General features: G+C 38.6%; 2 protein-coding genes across 2 annotated transcripts; one reads left to right on the top strand and one right to left on the bottom strand.

The window, feature by feature from the left end:
• Positions 1 to 370: 370 nt before the first annotated feature.
• On the top strand, positions 371 to 4,002 carry LOC118348199. The gene is made up of 3 exons (XM_035689227.1): positions 371 to 2,721; positions 3,022 to 3,109; positions 3,211 to 4,002. Exons 1-3 carry the CDS (start codon positions 371 to 373, stop codon positions 4,000 to 4,002), a joined length of 3,231 nt encoding a protein of 1,076 aa, XP_035545120.1.
• A 15,822-nt stretch (positions 4,003 to 19,824) lies between these two features.
• Positions 19,825 to 26,369, bottom strand: LOC109020788 (receptor kinase-like protein Xa21). Its single transcript, XM_035689226.1, has 8 exons — positions 26,279 to 26,369; positions 24,686 to 25,216; positions 24,542 to 24,607; positions 24,294 to 24,440; positions 23,928 to 24,074; positions 21,491 to 23,491; positions 20,957 to 21,352; positions 19,825 to 20,084 (listed from the first exon to the last, which is right to left on the bottom strand). Exons 1-7 carry the CDS (start codon positions 26,367 to 26,369, stop codon positions 21,000 to 21,002), a joined length of 3,336 nt encoding a protein of 1,111 aa, XP_035545119.1. The 3' UTR covers positions 19,825 to 20,084; positions 20,957 to 20,999.
• Positions 26,370 to 26,576: the final 207 nt, after the last annotated feature.

The following is a 26,576-nucleotide window of genomic DNA, read 5'->3' as shown; positions in this document are numbered from 1 at the left end:
CACAATGTAGTACTCTATTTTAAACATCATTTTAACTTAATATTCACCCGAACAGAAACACTGGCACTATATGTCTAGAACGTAAACATCAAACTTTATCTAGATTGTAAAAAGTTTAGATAAAGCTCAAGAAACTTTTTCATTTTCCTCATACTGTGTTTGCCCTAGGTTTCTAATGAGGGGCTAAAGTTGGCATTGGTAGTATGTTACTTATGCTTTTAGTTGGCCTTTAATGCTTCATGCCTTTTGTGAGAATTCTAGCTTACCTACAGCTATTGATAGTCCACGCACATGTTATGAGATATATAATTTCTCATCTATTTATTTAGTTCCTGTGAACTAATATATCATGTCCTTTCATTTTTTGAAGATGGACAAAAGTTGGATGAATATCCATGATAGGCTTAGATCAACTCAATATGCTGAAGGGGTTGAGCAATTCCTCACATTGGCACGAAACCACGTAGCCGGAAGTGACCACATTCGCTGTCCATGCCGTGTTTGTGGTAATAACATTTGGTTACCTATAAGTGAAGTGGAAACTCACTTGTTCATTAAAGGGATTAATCCTAACTACACGGAGTGGATATTTCACGGGGAGGAGGAAGTATGGAATGTGACTGATGATGAGGACAATATTGAGGCCGTTAGTGATGAAGCAGAATACGTCGATGACATGGATGAGATGTTAGATGACTTCAGGGCTGGGACATTCGGTGAAGGAACTTCGGGCAGCCCCATCCATGATGGCCCAAGTCCCATACCTAACATGAATCAAAGCGACGCCTACGAGAAACTATTAAATGATGCCAGACAACCACTCTTTGAGGGTTGTGCACATTTTTCCCAACTCTCCTTCATTGTGAAGTTGCTTCATATTAAAACAATTGGGGGATGGTCAATAAAATCATTTGACATGTTACTTGAGTTGTTGAGGTCTGCATTTCCTAATGTTGTCTTGCCACGCTCATACCAGCAGTCACGATCATTGCAGCGTGGTTTGGGCTTTACATACACCAAGATTCATGCTTGTCGTAACGACTGCATATTATTCTGGAGGGAACATTCGAACCTAAATGAGTGCCCTAAATGTGGGGCTTCACGGTGGATGTCAACCACACACAACAATCGCCCAATCCCTCAGAAGGTCCTACGTCATTTCCCTTTGAAGCCAAGGTTACAACGGCTATTCATGTCACGGAAAACAGCTTCTGATATGAGATGGCATAAAGAACAACGAACAGATGATGAAATCAATATGAGGCATCCGGCTGATTCTGAGGTTTGGAAGGCATTTGATAAGGAGCATAGTTGGTTTGCCCAGGATTCTCGAAATGTCCGACTGGGTCTAGCAAGTGATGGATTCAACCCTTTCAACAATATGTCTAAACCATATAGTATATGGCCAGTGATCCTCGTTCCATATAACTTGCCTCCATGGTTATGCATGAAAGATGCCTACTTTATGACGTCTCTTATTATTCCTGGTCCAAAATCACCGGGGAATGAAATAGATGTCTACTTGCAGCCTTTGGTAGATGAGTTGAACGATCTTTGGGAAAATGGGGTTGCTACATACGATGCCTCCACCAAAACTAATTTCTTACTTCATGCAGCTTTATTGTGGACAATTAATGACTTTCCAGCATATGGTAACCTTTCCGGGTGGTCAACCAAAGGGAAATTGGCTTGTCCGACGTGCAACCTAGGCACAGATTCTATGTGGTTGACCTACGGCCGAAAGCATACATATATGGGTCATCGTCGATTTTTACCACCTGATCACATATGGAGAACTAAAAAACGTGTGTTCAATGGTAGAGAAGATCATCGCTCACCACCACTTTCTCTAACGGGATCAGAGGTTATCAATCAACTATCTTGTCTTCGACATGTGCACTTTGGGAAGGGTGTGAAGAAGCGCAAACGTACACCGGAGGAATTGAATTGGACAAAAATGAGCATATTCTTCACTTTGCCATATTGGTCAACAATTAAGCTTCGACATAATCTGGACGTTATGCACATCGAGAAGAACATTTGCGACAACATATTGGGCACATTAATTAACATTCCTAGTAAAACAAAAGATAATATCAATTCACGCCGTGACCTGGCCAACCTTGGTATCAGAAATGAATTGCATTTGATCCACGATGGAGAGCGGTGTAGTATGCCACATGCATGTTTCACATTATATAAAGATGAAAGGAAAAGTTTTTGTGAGTGGATGTCGAAGGTGAAATTTCCTGATGGCTTCGCTTCGAATATCGCCAAATGCGTGTCTGTACATGATTGCAAAATCTCAGGGTTGAAATCGCATGATTGTCATGTTTTTATGCAAAGACTCCTTCCTGTTGCAATTGGTGGGTACTTAAGGAATGATATTAGCTTGGCGTTGATTGAGCTTAGCAATTTCTTCAAAGAGTTGTGCGCAAGAACACTTGACGTGAGCCTATTGATGCAACTTGAGAGTGATATCGTGGTCATTCTATGCAAGTTTGAGATGATCTTTCCCCCATCATTCTTCGATGTTATGGTCCACCTAGCAGTTCATTTACCTCGTGAAGCTTTGCTTGCTGGCCCAGTGCAATATAGGTGGATGTACCCTTTTGAGAGGTATCTCGGTAAATTCAAGCGGTATGTCAAGAATAAAGCACGCCCTGAAGGATCAATAGCTGAAGCATACATTCACATAGAATGTTTGACATTTTGCTCGATGTATCTTCATGATATTGAGACAAAGTTCACTTGAGAAGACCGTAACATTGATCGGATAGAAGAGGATAATAGAGATGGCTTCTCAATTTTCACCCAGAACGTTCGACCCTTAGGTGTATCAACTAGGCTCCAATTAGATGATAAGTTAATCAAATCAGCACGCTGGTACGTCCTCAACAACTGTACAGACATTGCACCTTACCTTGAGTATGTATCCATCTTCTCCACACTTTTTTATCATATTTTTTACCTTACCTCACATTGTTACATGGTTAATTTCTATGTTCGAATGATATGCAGTGAACACTACAACATTTGTAAGCTAAACAGCCCACATGCTCCCGATCGTAACCATGAGAAACATTTTCCAGCATGGTTGAAGCAACGTGTACGTTGACCTTTTAATAATGCCCATAATATGTTCATCATATGCATAGTTCCTTCAGTCTCGTTGAAATTAGTCATAACTAACATTGATGGTTTTGATAGGTTCAAGAACAACGAACAACCGAACCTAGTGAGGTCTCTGATGATCTATATGCATTAGCGTGTGGTCCTGATCCACGGGTTGCATCGTATGCAGCCTGCATAGTGAATGGAAAAAGGTTCCACACAAGGGATCGTGAACAACGTCGGCGAACTCAAAATTGTGGTGTGTTCGTAAATGGGGAACATCAATCTAACTCGGTAGAGTTCTACGGTGTTATAAATGATGTTGTCGAGTTACATTATATGGGATGGCGTCGGGTATATTTGTTCAAATGTCAATGGTTTGATGTTGGTGATCGGAGAAGAGGAATACGAGTAGATAACCATATGACTAGTGTCAATATGGACCGAACATGGTATAAGGAAGAACCTTTTGTTTTAGCGTGCCAAGCTTCACAATGCTTTTACTTAAAAGATCCAAGGGTGAAAGGAAATTGGTATGTTGTACAGAATTTCATAGACCGGAATGTGTATGACTTGCCACCAGGGCCTCTCTCCGAGGACCATGATCCGAACCCAAACAGTGGTGATGCATACCAAGAGGATGAGTCCGCTAATGTTTACACAACTGTTGAGTGTGCTGATGTTGGTGTGGCAACTCCACTAAATAGGAGTGACATAGAACCAAGCCCCATCGATGACCCAGTGATAATCGTTGACATTAATCATGATGACCTCGCAGGAGAATTTATCAATGACGAAGATGCTGAGGAAAGTGAAGAAGATAGTTGTGGCAGTGATGAAGATTCAGATGACAAAGATTCAGATGATGATGATGAAGATTCAGGGTGATCAATGTGAGTTTATCCACAAAAGATAATATTTGACAATATGTTGTAGCTAGAAATTCGATAAGGTAATTGTTTGACAATATGATGAACATTCACTGATTGTCTATTATTCTTTCAGGTTTGAGCTCTTGAAGTTTGGGTGATCCATGAATAGTCCACGACCAGCTTGGTTTAATTGGGAAATCATTTGATTCATGGAATCTGTTTTTTTATTTGATATTGTATAATGACTCAAAGTTTATCACTAGACTACTAATAATAGGTATATTAGTAGTCTAGTGAGCTGGAGATTGCACCATTTTGAATTAACTATATTGCTGTAAAAATTAAAATTTAGTACCCTCCGACAATTTGTTTAGTGGACCACACATCGATGGTGAGAAGGGGGCTGATACTGCACTATTAATCCATTGTTTACACACTAATCATTAGTCATCAACCTTGTACATATATACAACCAGTGGGAATGTGCATGTTGTATGGAATCCAGTTAATCTCAACATTGAAGTTGGGACATAAACATGGATCATTAATAATGCCCCCCATGCTATTGTTCAAACAGAAGACAATTTCCATAAAAGTTCATTTGAATTATAAGTTATTGCTACAAGTACATGCAGGCCCGGAAAATCTCATGACATTAATGAATGGTATAATATATTGGCAACTGGCAGGTTTCAAAATTATGCTAGCAATGATACCAGTTTTTACTCTATAAGTGCAATGTAAATATTGTCAACAACTGGACAATATGTTCAATGTTAGTCCAACGTGAAGATCAGTACTGTTTAATTGACATGCTGGCCAACCATGCTCATCGTAAATGGAAAAATCTGATCAATAAAGTAGATAATATTGCCTTAAGATTGACAATACATTAATCAAATGCAACATTATCCAGTATGTAAATGTAATATAAAATCTAGTTGGATTGAATGGCATGTTGCACCCGGTGGAATGGGTGATCCATGTTGAGCATTAGGGGTATATATATATGGGACTTTTTGTGGGCGGGAGAAGTTGGCGCCCAGGAGGGAAAATAAAAAGCTTTCAGGGCTGATGGGAGATGCCAATTTACTTTTAAGCCCTTAGAAGTGACAACTAAGTACTCAAGTGAAATGACTTACCAGCAAAAGAAGATCAGTACTTTTATTTGGTTTGCAACATCGGTTGAGAGTTATCAGCAAATAGAGCTCTTCTTTCTCAGTGTTACCAGAGTATCTTCACTTTGGTTGTGTTAGTTGGCAGACAAGCAGTTGAGTACTTAGCGAACAATAAGGTTAGCATTATCTCTATCATGGTGTTGGTATCTAGGTGTTTAAGCTAAATTTCTGTAGGGCTTCTCCACTGTTGTATTTCTTCTGACTATAATAGTAAAGGAGATGTGGGTTTCTGATGCTAGTTTGCATCTCAATAAACAACTAACAATTTTGATTTGTTGCTTCCCTTCTTTTGTGGCCAGGTAGGTGGTTGTTCTATGTGAGTAAGTCCAGTTAGAAGCCTTCCAAATAGTAAGTTAAGCATACTTCCATAATATATTAAGTAGAACTCTGGGTCTAGGAGGTAAGTCTTGGGTTTTTCACTGATTTATCCAAGGAAAAAAAATTAATTTTCAGTTTTGCTTCTGCATGTCTTAAGTATTTTACTGAGTAAATGTAAACTCTGGTCTATTATATAGAGATTATTTGCATAACATGATCTAAATGGTTAATAAGTTTACTAAATGTTTCTATGATAATGTTCTCATACCCATAAAGCTGGCAAGAGACGTTCATGAGATTTGATATGAATTTGGTATGCTGAAATATGGGTTAATAGATTGTTTATGATTGGATGGCTGGTAGTTTTCATTGCTGGACAAGTTTATGGTTATTTAAGCTTATCATGTTTCTTGAAGTGTTTATCCATTGTTACTATGTGTAATCATTGTACAGGTTGACTTAAATGTGCCATGTTATATGGTTGATGAGGGGATTTTTCATTTTTCTATGATGTAGGGTAAATTTTATACCCATTCCAGCAGTATGTTTCAAACTGTTAGTGGATATGGAATCTTTCTAATATGCTTTTTTTTAACAATACATCTTTGTAATTTTGTGGAGGTTAACATGAAGATACTCTATGTTAGCATTTTCTAGTCTGGATTTAATGATTTAAAATTTTTGATACATTGATGGATATGTTAGACTATTAAAAGATGGCTCGAAGTGGACAAGGGAGAGGGAAAGGACGAGGTGAAGGCAGTAGACGTGTTGGGGCTGCGACAATTAGAAGACCGTCACAGCGCCCACAACTTGAATCATGGACCCTCAGAGAACATGTCAGTGAACATAGCTCCGATGACTCGACGCAACCACCAGATATGGTACGAGACACTTATTTCGACAATCCACAGGTAGATACAGAACAACAACCGAATGTGAATGATGTTGGTAAGCTGCCATAATCTTGACTGTTATAACTTAATATGGTTCTATCAATTTACATAATTCCAGTTTGGGTTCTTAGTACTTAACAAGCTTGATGGATATACAGTGGTGGATGTCGGCTCGGTGCAAGAACCATCCGTACTGCTACCACCCAAGAAAAGGGGACGCGGACCCGCAAAGTGCACCGAGTTCGAGAAGCTACGAAAGCATGGGAAGATTCCTTTGAAAATCAATCATGGCCAAACAGCACCATGTTGCGAGAATGCAACCACGTTTACCACAAGAACGACATGGATATTAAAGCATCATGCGGACATGAGTTATGCTCGATGGACTGATGTACCCGAGAACGTGAAGGATGAGCTTATCGACCGTGTGAGGGTAAGAGAAACTACTTCCATTAGATATATGTGATGAATTTGTCCTCTTTTACTGACATTGTACCATTGCATACCTAGAGTGACTTCATATTCGACTGGGATTTGGAGAATCACCGCAAAACTGTTTGGAAACAGCTTCGCAAACGTTTTAATGCATTCCACCATCAGCTACACCGGAAATATTTGGGATACGCAAGTCATGAAGAAGCATTAGCCAAAGGATGTGAATTGGTGCAACCTTTGGTTTGGGTTAAGTTATGTGGCAGGTGGGGAAGCGAACCATTCAAGGTATTGTAGGTTCCATCAACATCATATATGTGATCTACTCTAATTTCTCATATTTCTATTTATTATATATGGGCTACACAAATAAACTGAGGTTACTGTTTCTGATGGCAGATATTGTCAAGGCAAAATAAAGAGAATAGAGCGAGGTGTACTACTAATCACACAGCAGGAAGAAAGTCGTTTGTAAGAATACTAGAAGAGAAGGTATTTTCTATTTTTTTAACAGTTTTTTATATATAGAGGCAAGGATTGATGGTAATCATGTTGATTGTCTTTTTGGGCTTAATATGTGTATGTTAAGCTTAATAGCATAGGTTCTACTAATTTTAATTTTATCTTTCCACGTTTCGTGCTTGCAGCGTGAACCTACAATGAACCTAGTGGAGTTCTACAAGGAAGTCCATTGGTCTAAGAAGAAGGACCAATTTGTGTCCTCCACTGCAGAAGACCTTTATGTGAGGCTTTCTTTAATTTAGAACATACCTTTCTAATTTTTGTCTACTGTAGCTTCATATATTTGTTCCAACCATGGTTGTGCTGATGTTGGACATGGGCTTACACCAAAGTTTTACTTATTTGTATACTGCAGATGAAGATGGTTGGAAAGCTGAGTGATTTAGAACCTGAGGTCCGAACAACAGAGACAGCAGATGGGGTGTTCCGGGAGGTTTTGGGACATAAGTCGGGGTATGCTAAAGGGTTAGGAGAGATGATAATGCCGGAGTCTACCCAAAAACGTGAGCGAGAGCGCGGTAAACAATATGATGAGTCTGTTGAGAGACATAGAAAGGATGTTGAGTACTATAAGGGTAAATATGATGAACTAAGGGATAGTGTGCGAGTCCTGTTGGAAAGACAACAGGAGTATGACAAGTTTATGACCACCATTATGTCTGAGAGGCAGTCCCAGGGAGAGTCTCTCCCTACTGCCTAGGACATGGGGACAAAGTATTTTGCCTTTTTTGAGATTGATATGCTAGCCACACAAATGCAAATTTTGACACCTTAGGTTTTTTGAAAGAAGTTTAAGATGTATGACATGCAGTGTACAACCACTTTTGAGGGCTGTCTTTTTGTGGTAATGTTTGGAGGGTCATCCAGGTGTAGTATGGTGACAATACTGTAGTGGCTAAATGATTGGATGCACAGCTTATAAATGCATATGGATACTTGCAATATGCCCCACTGTTTATATGCAGATTTTCCTGGTAATGTGCAACTCTTAAAGTTTGTAGCTTTTATTGTTTTTGTATCTTAGTTATTAGCTACTTTCAACACTTCTGAAAGTAATTACCATTTGGTTGTAGGTGTTTTGATGTGATTTGATGATGTAGTGCAAGTCACGACAACAAGAATATGGGTACGTATGATGTTGTTTGGGCTTTACCTATATCAAATATATATCTATATATATATTGGATAGAACATTATATTGCAAATTATCGCTTGGATAGCCGGTGTTTTTATTATCTTCTCATATCTAATGTATTATTGATCTTATATATGTGCAGAACAGTTTTAATGTTTTAACTTGAACTCATCTGTGTGTAAAAATCATTAAGTACACAACACCTACATCAATTGAATGCCCAAGGCTAATAATCTATCCCCTCATAGGACAATTGAACTTTTTTAGAGTGGATGGATTTGGGATTTTATTTGGTATGTGACCCAGGTTGTAGTTGGGAGGATGTTTATCTGAATGATGTTATTGCATCCCATGTTTCAAACTGCCATCACTTGAAGAGCTTAAAGTGATGGCCATTCTCTGAAGGTTAATCTGGTATTTTATTATAGTGTAGCAATAGGCTTCTCTCATTCGAACCTGGTTGCAGTACATGATTAATGGATATTGAATGGTTTTTCTGTTCATACCTCATACTATCACATTTTGCACCCTATATTTTGAATAACTAATTACATTACTGCACCTTTAATGGTTCAAAGATCTCTCTAGGTGATTATAGTAAAATCTGCAGTCCCATTCATTAGAATTTAAATTTAGTATAGTCCATGCCAAGTTCATGGTACGTTTCTTTAAATATAATTCAAAGTTGTCTAATAATGACTCACAAGTGGGCTATTGTTCTAGGCAGATGGGGTAAAGAAGATGATCAAGAGCAAGCTAAACTTCGTACTGGAAAGAGGATGATGAAGAGCAAAGGTAAAGAAGCTCATGACTTCAAGTAGAGCAAATCAGCCGGCCTACTGTTATATACTCTTCAACCAAAGGTTAATTATGCTAGCATATCAACGCTTTATTGTGCACTTTGGGAGTCTGAATGAATATGATCATGATCAGACTAAAGTAATAGGATTGATGGAATGTATTTGTTACACTATTTGACACAGTTTTTAACAGTTCATCAATGAATATTACAAGGTACAGCTTGCACTTTTATATGATGTTAATTGGCAGATATTGGGTCTCACCGTTTTGGTTTTTTTTTCCCACTAACTATAGCTAGGTATTTCGTCCATGCTATTGTATTGCCAGTGAAATAATATTATGGGAAGTAAGGCACATTATGAGAGAAAATATTAGGTATTAATATCTGGTTTTTTTGACACAATAAATTTTATGTATTTGATCATGACATATATAATTAATTGGGTTGAAAACTATTTATCATTATATAGGATAATGGCTTATAAATTGAGATGATCAAAATTAAGATATATTAATTTTATGCTTCTGGAGAGTAAATACATCAACCAACCCCACGTCCAATTTCCATTGATTTTTCATATATAGTACTATTTCGATGTTGAAATCTAAATGCGCACGTATTGCTAAACCCATATTCCGATGGGATTATTAAGTGACAAAATATATAATTTTTCCAACAATAAAACCATCGATGAGAACAACTACTCGCATCAAACCAAAGTTCCTCACAAATATACATCTTTTCTTTTGCGTCGATTTTTATGTTGACGTGAAATTGAATTCTCAACCAGACTGATTTTGTCATTTACGTCATTTTGCATCAATAAGTTGTCGCCGCAAAAAGCTTTTTATATAGATTGTTGATTGCCTAAAAATAGAATTTGCAACGGTTGAGATTCTCGTTGCAACTCTTTTGCAGCGATTATAAAACTTTTTGCATCGCACGTTTTTCGTCGCAATATAGTTTAATCAACCATTCGACATGTAATTGGAACATGTTATTGCGTCAGCCAAAAACTATTATTGCAACGATAAGTGCATCGACGCAAATATATATTTTTTCTAACGATTTCACTGTTTCGATGCAAAAAACTAGTTGTATCCATACATTGGCATCCAGCGTGCATCGAAGCTAAGGACGACGGGAAATGTTATTTGCATCGATAAATGGGACTTTTTGTGTCGAAACACTCCGATGGAAAAAGTGGGTTTTCTTGTAGTGAAAAGGGCTGCCAAGGAGGGCCATTACATACGTATACCTTTGAACACTTAGCACACTTTCATAAAACATCTTTTGTGTCGTTTCGTAAGGCATCGTAAAGGAAAAACATTTCGTTTTCATTTTCATATCCATTACAAAACTTTAGAAGAAAAAGGTTTTCTATTTTCTACAACTTTAAAAAACTTAAAACTTCCTCTCTCTGTATTCAAAGTGGAGGTTTTTTTACTCATCTTTCGTACAAGGTTCAAGCGATGGCTGAAAGTCTTGATGAACTCTATGCGAGTTTGTCATTGACTGAGAAGGAAAATGAAAAGGTTTTGGTGGAGGTTAGTAGACTGGAAGATGTGATTGAAAGGGGGGAGAATTGTTTGCTTATGAAGCTATTGATAAGAAATCATTATAACCACGAAGCTTTCAAACAGACGATGAGGAAAATTTGGAGACTTGTGAAGAATGTGAAGTTACGTGATTTAAACGTTGAGTTCACGCTGGTTGAGTTTGAAGATGTACGAGAAAAGGCAAAGGTCCTAAAGGAGGGCCCTTGGACTTTTGATAAGCACCTAGTATTACTGAAGGAGTTTGACAGGTTGCTGCAAATCATAAGTTAGAATTAGTGCATGCTCCTTTTTGGGTTTGTATATACAATCTCCCTCTGATGGCTTGTAATAAGTATATGGGAAAACTCATTGGGAGTGCTTTGGGAGAGAAGTGTTGGACGTGGATCTGGATACGGGTGAGATGGAGTGGGGGGAATATATGAGAGTTTGTGTGAAACTTGATATTTCGAGATCACTGTTATGTAGGAAACGTATGACTATGGGCGAAGGTCAGTCATGTTGGGTTTGGTTTGCTTATGAGCGACTACCAGACTTATGTTTTTAGTGTGGTTTAGGGGGGCATATGCTAAAGGACTATGACATTGTCGATGCTGCAAAGCTGGATCTTAATCGACTTCCTTACGGTCAATGGTTGTAGGCAGGGTTTTCAAATCCTAGACAGGGAGGGAGGCGTGATATCCATAGTATGGGGAGGTCAAAAATTGTAAAGCTAGGGACGGCGGCAGTAGCGACGGGGATTGAGAATCCGACGACCAGTGTAATTGGTAGTTATGAGAGACCGCATGTTACGGAGACAATTATTCCGGGGTTGTTCGCTAAGGAGCCTGTTATGCTGAATATGGATGTGGGGGAACGTGATCAGGTCCCTGACGTGGTGGCAACAAATGTGGAGATTCAGTTGCTGGGGGAAGTTACTAAATCCGAGGAAGTGGGAATTGTGGGTGAGGTGGTATCTGCATAGTTAGGGGCCACAAATTCCTTCATTGGGAATGAGATGGATGCTGGGCTCACGGATGTGGTTATTGTTGAGGACTCACAGATGGGCTTGGGCCTTGCATCTAGCCGATTGAGTGGCGATTTGCATATGGGGCTTTCCAGCTCTTTACTGTCTACTCCTAAGATGCCGACTTATGCTAAGAAGCAAACTCATTCTGTTCGGGGGTGATCTGCAGTAGCAAGGGCTGCAAAAACTACGGCAATCTTTGGTCAAGGGGATGAAAAGAGTTCTGTTTGAAAGAGCAATTCGAAGGAGGGGATCCATGGCAAGAAGAGGAAAGGTTGTTTACTGTTGGAGGATGTTTCAAACCAAGTTAAGAAACTTGATTTTCTATTTCGGAGGAGCATGCACCTGAGAGATCAGCAGTGGCTGTTGGACAGCCCCGTCGACACCAATGAAACTCCTAAACTGGAATCTCTGTGGACTTGGGAACCCATAGGGTATTCGCAGTCTCTGTGATCTAATCACGCGAGAAGTTCTCGATGTCATTTTCCTGCAAGAAACAAGGTTGAGGTCTAGACAATGGGGTTTGTGTAAGTTCAAATTTAGTTTTCGTAATTGTTTTGTTGCTGATTCTGTGGTTCGTAGTGGAGGCTTGGCATTACTGTGAAAGGATGATGTAAATTTGTCTATTGTTAATTTCACCAACAATCATATTCATGCGGTTATTACAAATGCAAATGGGGGGAAATGGTTGTTGGCAGGGGTGTATGGTCACCTATAGAGTAGTAGGCGAGCCGAAGTTTGGCGGTTGTTAAAGGACTTAGGTCATGGGGTGTCTGTACCGTGGTTAACATTTGGGGATTTTAATGAAATTCTTTCCGGGACTGAAAAATTTGGCGGCCTGTTAAGAAGTGAAAGTTAGATGTGGGAGTTTAGGGAGGTGTTAGCTGCATGTGAGTTACGAGATCTGGGATTTGCGGATCCTCGTTTTACTTGGAGTAATAGGAGGGAAGGGGATAGCCTATTTTGTGAGAGATTGGATAGATTTCTTTCAAACTCTCAGTAGTATGATCTGTATCCGCAAATGAAGGTTCAACATGGGGTGGCAGCTTATTCTGACCACAATCCCTTGTGGGGGATTATGGTTAGAGACGGATGGAGCTTTTGTTCAATGAAAGGGTATAAGCTTGTTCAGATTTTGAGTCATGTAGGTGGGGGAGAAGGAATGTTCAGCCATTATTGAGAAGGCTTGGCAGCAAGTAGATGGTTCTAATTCTTTGAGTTGTGTTATGGAAGGAATCTTAACCTGTGCTCTGCATTTGGGACGATGGAATCAGAATTCTTTTGGTCATGTTCAGAAATAATTAACTAATGCAAAGATGAGATTGAAGGAATTGCAAGAAAAGAATCCGTGTTCCTTTCTACAACATGAACATAATCAAGCTAGGGAGGAGGTTCAAAAGCGGTTGGAGAGGGATGAAGTTATGTGGAAACAGAGGTCTCATGTGAAGTGGTTGTGGGAAGGGGATCGCAATTCCAAGTATTTTCATTCTATGGCTACTGCTCGCCGATGAAAGAACAGTATTGAACAACTGCAAGATGATGCTGGATATTGGGTTAAAGGAGAGTAGATGGATGTTCTAATCACTGATTATTTCAGTGGTTTATTTTCACCAATAGGGCATGTGGAGATGGAGGATGTGTTAACCGGGATAGAGACAAAAGTTTCTGCTATGGATTTTGAGCTATCTAAACCGTACTTGGCTGAGGAGGTGGAGGTACCACTCAAACAAATGCACCCATCAAAAGCACCTGGACCAAATGGAATGTCGCCAGTATTTTTTTAGAAGTATTGGCATGTGCTAGGTAAATCTGTTACTGATTCTTTGCTACTAGCTTTGAATACTGGAGAGTTTCCTAGGAATTTAAATCATACTTTCATCACTTTAATTCCTAAGACAGCCACTCCTTCTAGAGTAGCAGATTTTCGCCCTATTAGTCTTTGTAATGTGCATTATAAGATGTTATCAAAAGTCATTGCAAATAGACTAAAGAGAGTACTGTCTGTAGTGATTTCAGATTCTCAAAGTGCTTTTGTTCCTGGTCGACAAATTTCTAATAATGTGCTAATAGCCTATGAATTGTTGCACTTTCTGAGAAATAAGATAACTAGAAAAAATGGATTTATGTCCCTTAAACTTGACACGAGTAAGGCATATGATAGGGTGGAATGGGTGTTTTTGGAAAGAATGATGAAGGCTCTTGGTTTTTCTAGTGCTTTAGTGAAGTTAGTGATGAAGTGTGTCAAGACTGTCTCTTTTTCAGTGATTGTTAATGGATGCCTTAAAGGACCTATAATTCCAAGTAGAGGATTAAGGTAAGGAAGCCCTTTATCTCCTTATTTGTTTCTTTTGTGTACTGAAGGCTTGATTTCATTGTTAAAGCAAACAGTAGGAAGAGATGTAGTGGAGGGTGTTAGAATTTGTAGAGGAGCTCCTAGAATTAATCACTTGTTGTTTGCGGATGATAGTGTGATTTTCTGTAAAGCTGATGTTACTACAAATGTCAAGATTCATTCTTTATTGCGTAAGTATGAGAGGGCTTCGAGGCAAGGTATTAATAAAGACAAGACTTCGATGGTGTTTAGTAGGAATGTGAATGTTGAGCTTAAAAATGAGATTATGCAGCTTTTGGGGGCAGCTATACCCAACAATATGAAAAGTATTTGGGTTTACCACCTATGGTTGGGAAATCCAGAAAACAAGCTTTCTCGGGTATTAAGAAGTGGTTGTGGTAGAAATTACAATTGTGGAAAGGCAACTTGTTGTCACAAGGAGGTCGGGAGATATTTATAAAGGCTGTAGCAATGTCTATTCCGACATATGCTATGAGCTGCTTTTTGTTTCCTAAGACTTTTTGCTCTGAATTAGAGATGATGATGGCTAACTTTTGGTAGGGAAATCAAGCTCAGGGAAATAAAATTAATTGGGTCAGTTGGAACAAACTTTGCAGTTCAAGATTTAGAGGAGGCATGGGTTTTAAAGACTTACGATTATTTAATTTGGCTCTTCTAGCCAAGCAAGCTTGGAGAATTCTGAAGAATGAGGGTTCTCTCCTTTACAAACTTTATAAAGCCCGGTATTTTCCTAATACTTGCTTGTTTGAAGCCAAAGTTGGTTTTAATTCATCTTATGTTTGGAAGGGGATTTGGGAAGCTGTTGAAGGGTTGGCAAGGGGTTGTAGGTGGTGAGTGGGTAATGGAAAATCAGTTCGTGTCTTGAAGGATGCATGGGTTCTTGATTCTCCTTTGCTGGAATTTCAACAAGTTGATCATGAGATGGATGAGAATTGGAGAGTCTAGAATCTAATTGATGAAAACACAGGGTGGTGGAAGGTCTAAGAACGAAGAGCTCTATTGAATCAAAATGTGGTGCTTTAGATCCTGAAAATGAATATTTTTATAAGCTCAGATGATACTTTATGTGGGGTTCATGAGAAGAATGGTGTTTATTCTGTTAGAAGTGCTTATACAGTGCTACAGCAATGTCAAATTCAGGAAAGGGGTCAAAATTCTAGAGTAAATATTCACAAAAGGTTTTGGAAGTGTTTGTGGAGTGTGAAGTTACCTCAGAAAATGAAGATTTTTGCATGGAATGCATGTCTACAATTGCTGCCTACTTATCAGAATTTGAAGAGGAGACATGTGTTGGAAGATGAAAAGTGTGGGGTTTGTGCTCGAGTTAGTGAAGATGGGGCTCATGCACTGTTTTGCTATTCATATGTGAGGAGCGTTTGGGTGGAATATTGCCCTCTTCTGGGTACGATAGCCTTTGAAATGTCCTTTTAGGATTTGGCCAATTTAGCTTGCGATAGAGGTTCTGAGGAGTTCCTGTCCAGGTTTATTTCAATCGCTTGGGGGATTCGGTATAGACGAAATTTGTTTATTTATGAACATGTCTCTTTGCAATTTAATGTAGTAGTCAATAATGCTCTCTCCTTACAACATGAGTACAGGCAGGTGCAAGTTTTTGACGTCTCTAATACAAAGATAAATAGTGTTGTCTCTTGGAACCCCCCTCTTATTGGTTTTCTGAAATTAAATGTTGATGGGGCTGTTTTTTGTGATAGAAATTCTGCTGGGGTAGGGGTGATTTTGAAAGACCAGAATGGGGATGTTCTAATGGCTTGTAGTAAATTTGAAAAAGAAGTATCATATGCAGAGTTTATTGAAGCTATAGCTTTGTTAAAGGGATTACAATTATGTGTTCAATGGGGAGTTTCAAAAGTGTTGCTGGAAACCGATTGTCTCTTACTTGTTCATGCTTTGAATGATGCATCCGAGTTCCTAACTGATTTTGAGTTTACTCTCCAAGATATCAGAAGACTATTGATAGGTTTTGAGGAAGCTAAAGTGGTGCATGTAAATCGTTTGGGTAATATGGCTGCTCATAGGTTGGCAAGACATGCATGGGAAGTAGATGATGTAGTGATGTGGTGGGATTATTGTCCTTCTTTTGTATGTCAAGCTATTTGGCTTGATAAGATTTCTATTTGTAAGGATTCTAATTGATTTCAATGAATGTTTCTTGTTTATAAAAAAGAAAAAAAAAACTCTAGAAGAGTATAAACGCAATACTTACCTGGACTCCATGCTACTTTCATATTATGCAATCCATTCGTGTGCGTGTTAGATGGCAACCTACATGCATACACATAACCTTGACGTCATTCTCTATCTAATGCATAAGTAACTTAAAGTAGAAATAGAACTATGTTTTACTTGGAACACTCTCATTCTATCTCGTGCTCTTACGTACCCTTTACTATGCTAAGACCTTCGGGGACCACTTACGGTCACTATCTCTTCCAAAATCAACGTTCTTACCTCGAGTGCTCATCCACTAAAGTGAATCCATGATTCACCTTAGGGTTCAGACACTAGGACTTCCGTCTTACTCTTCCTATTGACTACATTTCGACACATGATTTCAAGTGACGGAATTACGCATCCCAATCCTAACAATACACTCGGCACTGCCTCCATGCATCTTAGCCCATACTAAATCCTCATTCCCATTCATACACGCCACACGGCTCTAAGCCACTATGAGTTTAAGCACCGTGTAACTATGTTTAGGACAGATTGTCCATTACATATGGTGAATCCGTCCAACACATGTGTCTAACCAGATTGCACACGTACCTTACCCCTCTCATCACTTAAGACCAACATATAACACGTTGATCACCTGCTTGTGTAAACCAACACCATATTCGGATACCAACCTTCTCTTAACCCGGCTAGCATGACTCTTCACGCTACCCGTCTCTTTTAACAGTTCATCCCAACATTTAACACGACAAGACTCCGTTCACAACCACGCCTTACGTCACGTCATATAGCTCAAGATTACTCCCAAGCTACACCATGACCATGTTATGTCACCTGATATTCCGCTACGCCATGAGTATGGTCCCTCACGTACTCCTATCACAGCATGACATCTTGTCACGTTCCTGCTACACCATTCTTACACTAATTCCTCATCCATCACAAGCGCGACTGCCAATAACCATGTCACTTCGTGACATTCCCCAGTTATGCTTCCGCTACGCACTCTTACACTTGTTCTGCTACTTCACTCATACTCACAGCCAAAAGTTAATTACAGTGACACCTGCCACCTCAAACTACAAGCTACACCATAACTACTTTGGGACACTGTTCCATAGTTCCCAACACTACTCATCACTCTACGCCCATCAATCACACAATCATCCTTATCTCTGCGACACACCGTTGCTACACCTCTTGGAGTACACTCCACGTATACTCCTTCTCACACGCTACGCCATATCACCACTAGGAGTACATGCCATATGGTGCATCACTCTATCACATGGAGTGCACTCCACGTGTACTCCCTTCATACACGATATGCCACACAAAGTACACTCCGACCTCCCCATTCCACAATATGCCAGAAAGGTATATTTTACATATACTCTCCTTATCCCACACTACACCACGAGAGTGCACACTCTCTTCCCAATCCACATGATGCCAAGCCACCATTACAACACATATTCCACAACCACACTACACAGCATAGTCCACAATACTTCACAGCACACTTCCCAACTACGCCCAACACTTTACTACCTAGCACATCAGAATAAAGCGAACTCAGCAATACTAACAGCACAGTCCACAACCTAATCAACTAATTAACATCTAACATAAATAATAAGGGAGAGAGAGTTATGTCATTGTTGGGGTTAACCTGTGCGTTGTTCACTGACCGTCACGGTTGATGACGTCAAAAGGGTCGTGCGTGGCAGCTAACCCACGTATAGTGGCTGTTCACTACGTAAAGTGGCGGTTTGGGCTTAGGGCTAGGCTAGGGAAGACCAAGGGAGGCTGAGGGTGGTCTCATGGTGGTACCGAGGTGGCACACGTCGAAGGCACGACGGCTCGTGGAGGAGCTAAGGTCGTGGGTCTCGACATGGGGAAATTGGAGGGAGGCTCGGCTGGTCATGGCTGGCCATAGAGGAGTTGAGGGAGGTGCACAATTCACTACCCCCGGTCCACGAGGCCATCACAGCGGAGCTAGAAACCACGACAGTGCACATGGTGACCACCGACAGGTTAACAAGATTCGCAGCGAGATGCCGCAAGCCTCTGGATGCATGACAACATGCACCCGTATGACACTGTGCATGTTGTTGTGTGTGCCATGCATAGTGGGACATGCATGGTATTGTGCACTTAAGTACACAATGCTATGCCTGACATGTGTAGGTGCACAATGCCACTGACTCGAGAGGTGCATGTGCATGCAAAGAGTGCATTCAAGTGCACAATACTCACCTATGTACACCCCATTGTTTCGCACAATGCACCAAAGTGCACTGAACATTTGCAGCTCAAGCGGCAAGTAACTTGGGTCCCCGCTAGGCAAGCATGGGTTCACTAGCCCATTTTCTGCAATAGTGTTTTTTATAAAAATAAAAGCCGAAAGGTTGAGGGCACTTATCTAGGAGGATGTCATCTGCTCTTTAGTGATTAGCGTGCCGGAAAATCGTCATTCTCCTACTTCCAGTGTAGAAAGTAAATCAAATCAGACGACGTCAACTGCTAATGCCCAAAAATAACATAGGCTGAAAGTGGAGAAATAGTCATTCCAGGCTGAAAGTGGAGAAATAGTCATTTCGACGACGTCAGATCCGCCATGGCCATCTGCAGCTCGACCGGTGTGGTGTGGAGCCCCCAACGGTGGTCCGATGCAGTTGTACGGTGGCTATGCTTACATCCATGGCAGTGAAAAAGAAATAAATGCGGGGAAATTAAAAGAGATAGAGACACATAGATTTATGTGATTCAACATAATGCCTACATCCACGGATCGGTCATTTGAGGGGAGGGGGGAGAATCCACTATAATATGATTGTTTATAAGCTCTCATGGTCACTCATCCTCGTTGTACAATGTAGATCATAGATCTATTTTCTGAAGGTGAGCTTATCGTTGGTGCTCTAGTTCACTGGTTGAAGAAGCTGAAGGAGAGGTCAAAGTCACAATCCGGAAGAAGTCCGAAAGAATAAGGCCCAAAAATCGTCTGGTTCCCTCCCTTTTTATCTTTTGCCCCTTGTTCATTTATATCACATCATCTCTCTTTTGTGTCACATCTCCTCTTTTCCTCTTCACTCTTCTTCCCCAACCTTTTGTCCCATCCTTCCTTCTCTCTATCTTTCCTCTAGAAGAGACCCTCAATCTTGGGCTTGGATTAGAAAATCACTTTGAGCCTGCTATATTTTATCCCCTCTAAGATGTATTTTCTTTTCCTAAGAGGAACAATGTATTTGTTTATATCTATTATAACTTAGTACATTTAACTGTTTTCTTTTTCTTTATTAAGATCTTAATTTTGGATCAAAATATTAATTTCTCCATTGAAGCGATAAAATCATACTATATTATTCATGATCTATTATTAGCACCATGACATGGGTGAAAAAGTGAAACAACTTGACTGCTTGTAGTTTCCTTTTTGTATTGTTATACAAATCAATATCCATCATATTCAAAAACTTATTATTAGAATAGAAGTTTCGACCCCAAAGAGAGATCATCTCTTGCTTTGTCACTATATACACAAATCTAAAATGGGGCAATTCCACATCCCTCATGGCACCCTAGAGTCACGAAGAGAGTGTGAAATCTAGAAAGGAGACTTGCCCAAGCTACCAAAACCAGGATTGCCGAGATTCTTGACATCAACCCCTTGTTTCTCTCCTGCAATGTTGGGAGCATGTCTACACACAATGATAGATATGTTACAATCCAATCAATAGTAAAAGGAAAAGAACTCCTTTCAATGTTCTCTGAGAACAGAAAAATCGGTTTGTTTGCCTTTATTGCTCTAATATTTGTAAACTTCTATTTGTGTGTATTGTGACAAAGTAATGGATCAAACAAGTATTTTGAGAGGAATCCCAGGATTTGTAAATAATGTTGTAAATGAACCAAGTTGTTCATGCTCAACTCATGAACTTGTCTCAATTTTTGTTGTTTTAAGAAAAACATAAATTCTAACAAAAATCTAGGCTAGACTCATTATACAAGTCAAACTCGTATCTAAACTCGTTATGACTTGTATGAACGGGTACTACTTCAAATTTATTGTTTTTTAGATATTATATTAAACTTTATGCCAAGTATTTGAGAGTATTTAAAAATATAAGAGAGAATCATGTTCTTATCACAGTGATACAATGGGTGTCATTTGAGTCAATCTGAATGTTATAAATCATTATATTGATATTTATTTATACTAACTATATTATTTATATTAATTTAATGTTATTTTGCAGAAGTTTGTAGATAGAGTTAAGATATTTTGGGTGTGTTCGCGCACCTATATATATACACATTTAATCTATATAGAAATCATATATATATATATTGCTTGTGCCAATGGAAAGATTTGCCAATTATTAACTTTTATATATAGTTTACATATTTGCCAAATTAACTCATATAACCTTGACATAATTAAGTAATTATTTATATGAATTCTTGAAAATGCATAAGATTTTTTTAAAGAATTTTATACATCTAAGAAAATAATAATTTATCAAACATTTCACGAACAAGTTCTAATAAGTGTGGTAGATAAATTGCATACCGATTATAGATTAAACCATAGCTTGGTAATAAACTCTACTTGACTAGCCCGATTGCTGATCATGTAGATACTTTAATTTGATCTTGTTAAGTTTGGCTAAAACATTTTTTATATCGATCCTTTGTTCAGGCAAATCTGCACAACAATGCAAAGCCAAGCCCATAGTTGCTGATAAGCAGGTCTCCATAGCAACATAGTCGTTCTCATTGCTCAGCAAATTGGAATCAATAACTTCAAGTATCGAAAGCGAAAATGATTCCTCTATTAAACGCTTTAAGCTCATTTCGCTGGAAAACATATCATCAATGGGCTTTTTTCTTGTGAAAGTTTCCATCAATAACATTCCATAACTATACACATCACCTCTTGTAGAAACAATTCCTTCAGATCCATACTCTACACACGTTAAAACATATCATTTCACATATGATAATCTAAATAAATTAAGTGCATAGATCCTTATATATGTTACTAAAGCATAACATTTATGTATCTATGCAAAACTAGAATGATAAAAATAATACTTGACATCACCTGGTGCCATATACCCAATTGTAGCCATGGTCATTGTTTGTGTGAGAGAAGTTCCATCACTTAGGAGTTTTGCTATGCCAAAATCAGCAACATGTCCAACCATATCTTCATCTAATAAGACATTGCTCGGCTTTAGATCACAATGAACAATAGGTGTTGAATAACCAAGATGAAGGTATTCAATTGCCATTGCCACATCAATCATTATATTTAGCCTGTGTAGCATATTCAAGCAATGGGTGTTAGAATACAACCACATTTCTAGGTTCCCTTTAGGCATGTATTCCAAAACAAGTGCTTTGAAGTCAATGTTACTACAAACGCTAATGATTTTGACAAGATTTCGATGACGAATGTGTCCTAATATCTCGCATTCTATGTCAAAACTTTTGAATGCACCTTCTAGTTCCAAATTTAGAACTTTTATTGCAACGTATGTACCATCTAAGAGTGTCCCTTTATAAACTGAGCCAAAACTCCCTTCTCCAAGTAAGTTGTTTGCACTGAACCCTTCTGTTGCTTGTAAAAGTTGTTGGTGGGAAATTCTTCTCCATGTTGATAAAGGCATTGAGTCTTTGTTGTTGGAAAGTTTAGAATTCTTCTTCCCATGGAGTTTTCTTGAGACTAGTACAACAGAGACTATAAGTATCGTTAACCCCAATGCGGGCAGTACATATTTTAGTATACGCACCCCCATTGCCTTTTTCGGTCCAGGAGAAGCTTCCGTGCATGTAGGAACATTCAGTCTAACCACACCACAAAGCGCATCATTTGACCTGAATGATTCAGCTGAGAAGTTAACAAATGGTCCTTGTGTTGGAATTTCTCCTCGTAGTTTATTGTAGGAGACATTTAGATATTTGAGGTACCGTAGCCCTTCTAAGGACTTGGGTATCTCTCCAGATAAGCTGTTACCAAGAAGATCTAATACCACCAAGCTTACTAATCCACCAAAAGATATAGGAATGGAGCCCTCTAATTGATTGGCTGCCAAAGAGAGATTGACTAGGGATATGAGCCCACCAATTGTTTCTGGGATATGACCTGATAGCTGATTTCTTGATAAATTCAACTCTGTCAGGACCTTCATATTTCCAATATATATTGAAAGAGGCCCACTGAGGGAATTGGATGACAAGTCAACCCTCAAGATATCTGTCAGCGTCCACAAGCTCGAAGGAATCCTTGAAGTTAATTGGTTGAAGGCTAAGTTGAGAGATCTTAATGAAGTCAGATTATTTATGCTTTCGGGAATATGTCTGGAAAGCTTGTTGCCATCTAAAAATAACTCTCCCAATCTCCCTAAGTAACAGATATCGGTCGGGATTGGACCTTTTAGTCTATTACCAGAAAGGGACAATTGTTCGAGCATGCTTAATCTTCCTATTGTAGAAGGAATAGATCCAGCCAAATCATTGTCACGCAGGGACATATATGTCAATCTACTTAAATTGCCAATATCTATGGGAATGTTGCCCTTAATATTGCAACCAGTGAGATCAAGTCGCTCAAAAAAGGTCGAGAGGTTTCCAATGGAATTAGGAAGGACTCCATTTAGTGGATTCCTAGACAAATCCAAAATACTGAGGTATGCGTTGTTCGAAAAATACGAGAAAATACTCAATTCTGAAGATTCAATGGTCACATTATTGAATTCAAGGTTGAGATGCTGGAGGAGCCTTAAATTACCAAGAGTTTTTGGAATTAAGCCCGAGAATGAGTTACCTGACAAGTCGAGTGAAACGAGCTGTGAAAAATTGGAAATAGAGGCTGGAATCATTCCACTAAGTTCATTCATCCCAAGAAAAGTCCATTCGAGATTTGGAAGGAAGTGACCCATATTTGATGGAAGAGTGCCTGAGAGGTGATTTCCTACCATGGAGAACCCGTGTAATGTTGAGATATTGAATATATCCAATGGAATTGTGCCAACAAAATTGTTCATTCCCAAATTGAAAATCTTCAGGTTCTGCAAATTACCAATTTCACTTGGTATTGCACCTGCAATCACAATAAATCTATTAAAAAAAGATTTTGTAACAAATAAAGCATACAACTAATACTTAGTTGTAAGAGAACAATCAAGACTTGGAATATATACCATGGAGGTTGATTATAATAAGGCATGCAACATTTATAATTGGTTGAGCCACCCTTGAGTTGATTGCAGTGGTACTGGATCGGAGCCACATGCACTCTAGTGGGTGCAGTTTTTACATAATCTATTTTCAGAGTTACACTTAACAAAGGGATTTAACAATATTCGATCCACCACGCGGGGGTTTCACTAACCAATTATTTTATTGCTTTCATTTGGAAGTACCTAATTAGAGAAGATCGACCATATATAGAGCATGCATATCATGTACTAAGTCAATGGTGACACAGTGGCATCTTTATAATCAACTAATACATCAAGAAGACATCACGTACGTACCTTCGAAGTGGTTCAAGCCAAGATTTAAAAACGTGAGCTTTGTTAAGTTCCCTATTTCGGGTGACAGTTTTCCTGTGAAATTATTATTAGACTCCAAGTCTAAATATTGCAGCTGTTTGCACTTGAACAAAGAGGATGGGAGGCTACCTATGAAACAATTACACTAATTTAGAAACAATTATTGGATTTTACTTACCGATAATTAACAGCATGACCTACCAATCAAGACTAAATATTATATATACGTTCGAAGTTGTTATTGTCAAGGTATAAATCTGTAAGCATGCATATCATGTACTAAGTCAATGGTGACACAGTGGCATCTTTATAATCAACTAATACATCATGAAGACGTCATGTACGTACCTTCGAAGTTGTTGTAGCCAAGATTTAAATATGTAAGCATGGTTAAGTTCCCTACTTCGGGTGATAGTTTTCCTTTGAAATTATTATTAGACTCCAAGTCTAAATATTGCAACTGTTTGCACTTGAACAAAGATGATGGGAGGCTACCTGTGAAACAATATTTACACTAATTTAGAAAAAATTATTGGATTTTACTTACCGATAATTAACAGCATGACCTACCAATCAAGACTAAATATTATATATACCTTCGAAGTTGTTATTGTCAAGGTATAAATCTGTAAGCATGGTTAAGTTCCCTACTTCCGGTGGTACTGTACCAGATAACGTATTATTGCTGAGATCAATATATTGCAGTGAAGACATGTTGAAGAAAATGGAAGGCATAGGACCTGAAAGCTTGTTTTTTGCAAGAGAAATTACTTTCAAGGTAGACATCTTGAAGATAGAGGATGGTATGGAGCCCCAAAGCTGATTATCTTCAAGTCCAATTTCTTGCAATGAAGATGTACTGTTAAATAGAGATGATGGGATAGTACCTTCGAAATTGTTGGATACAAGAATTAAATGTTGAAGTTTGGTTAGCAATCCTATCCATGACGGGATTTCTCCGCTGAATTCATTGTATCCGAAATGCAAGAGTTCCAAGTGATAAAGATGAGACAATTCGTTTGGCATTGAGCCATGAAAACTATTGTTCCTGATGGTTAGGTTGACAAGAAATGAAAGGTTTCCTATATACGGAGGAATGGTTCCTACAAGACCATTGTTAGAAAGGTTCAAGGCTATAACCCGATGATGTCTGGAACCACAGGTGACACCGACCCAATTGCAAACTGAAGTACTGGAGGACCAATTTGTTGTCAAAATATGGTGAGGGTCATAAGAAATATGAGCTTTCAAGGCAAGAAGAGCAGATTGATCTGTGGTAATGTTGAGAACAAGATCACTGATATCAGGTAGTTTGGTCGGCCATGAGTAGTCTATGTGGAATGAGGTATTGGGATTTGTGTTGTAGTCAAAGGAAGAACAAGATCACTGATATTTAAAGAAATTGCAGCTAGATGAAGATAAGGTTGTTATCACATGCCGGTGTGGGTTGTGTGACAGCCAGGAGTAATATACAAGGCATGAACTTTGTCATGTCCATTTTGTCACATTTATCAAGACCACCTATTTTCCTCTAGTCAATGCAAGAGGACATGCCCAATTAAAAATCATGGTTGATTTTTCGTTGGAATATATATATTTTCTACCCCTTAATTGGTTCATGGAAATTTTAAGTCGAGCTAGTCAAAAGTCATGACGATGTTACATGGTGACGGATGGATCGTAGACTCGAACTTTTCCTCTCATCATCTCATAAATTAGTATGCTTGCAATCCTTGACCTGTCCCATTATACCGATCTTTAGCTGTGTCTGAAAGATGAAATTATCACTTCAATCAATCTCAAATAAATTATGCATCTCAACTTATTTTATACATTTAAATGTATATTTCATCATATTTACATTATTTAAATACACCTTAACAAAACCTACAAAATATTATTATTTACAGATCAACTTAGATAATCTGAAATCATCGCTCAGTACTTATAAAGAGATCAATATCAGTTGGCTTATTATCTTATATTAGTTTAGGTATATAATTAATATCTTCCAAATGTAAGTTGGACTCGACCTAGGTGCATCTCTCTTGAGTGATAACGTTAGAGTCCCAATATTCTAAATGGCAACTTAGAAGGTGTTCTAAATTTTTTAGAAGCATTTCCGTTTTGCATCTCTCTCCTACTTCGCAAGGTTTGGTGTCTGATTTTTGGTTGCTGTGAATAAGTTAGTTTGGGCTTTGATTTTCATGGTGGCTAGCGAAAACGGATGGAAAGCGTGATCTAATTCTGGCAGAACTTGAGCATATTTGAATTTTGGAAAAAAATAAATCGAAAAAAAACAAGCAGAAAAATTATCTGGTCCTCAAAAGTACATGGAAGCTGGAAAGATGTAGAAGACTTGTCAATTTTGGCGGGATTGGCCTTTATCTTTCCATCTGTCTTCTTGGGCCCTTCATAACGCATCTTTCTGTTTAACACATTCACTTGACTCAAAACAATAATGCTTCATCTCTTTGAATGCCTATACGTAAGAAAATAATAATAATTTGTCATTCCGGCCGAAAATAATTTGATGCAAAACAACCTTTACAGCATACCCAAAACCCAAAAAGTAAATAAAAAAAAAAAAGAGGTAAAAAAATTTAAAAACTTAAAAAATTCTGGTCGGGT

Source organism: Juglans regia, chromosome 4 (assembly GCF_001411555.2).
Source record: "Juglans regia cultivar Chandler chromosome 4, Walnut 2.0, whole genome shotgun sequence".
NCBI classification, from domain to species: Eukaryota; Viridiplantae; Streptophyta; class Magnoliopsida; order Fagales; family Juglandaceae; genus Juglans; species Juglans regia.
The sequence above is the reverse complement of the archived record's forward strand: the minus strand, read 5'-3'. Positions and strand labels throughout refer to the sequence as shown.

Excerpts from the sequence above, each read along its gene's own strand:
- LOC118348199 (XM_035689227.1), top strand. The coding sequence starts at position 371 with ATGGACAAAAGTTGGATGAATATCCATGATAGGCTTAGATCAACTCAA. Across the intron at positions 2,722-3,021 it reads TGTTTGACATTTTGCTCGAT|TGAACACTACAACATTTGTA; the intron begins GTATCTTCATGA and ends AATGATATGCAG. Across the intron at positions 3,110-3,210 it reads CAGCATGGTTGAAGCAACGT|GTTCAAGAACAACGAACAAC; the intron begins GTACGTTGACCT and ends TGGTTTTGATAG.
- LOC109020788 (XM_035689226.1), bottom strand. The coding sequence starts at position 26,369 with ATGCGTTATGAAGGGCCCAAGAAGACAGATGGAAAGATAAAGGCCAAT. Across the intron at positions 24,441-24,541 it reads TGACAATAACAACTTCGAAG|GTAGCCTCCCATCATCTTTG; the intron begins GTATATATAATA and ends ATTGTTTCACAG. Across the intron at positions 23,492-23,927 it reads TGGCTTGAACCACTTCGAAG|GTGCAATACCAAGTGAAATT; the intron begins GTACGTACGTGA and ends TTGTGATTGCAG.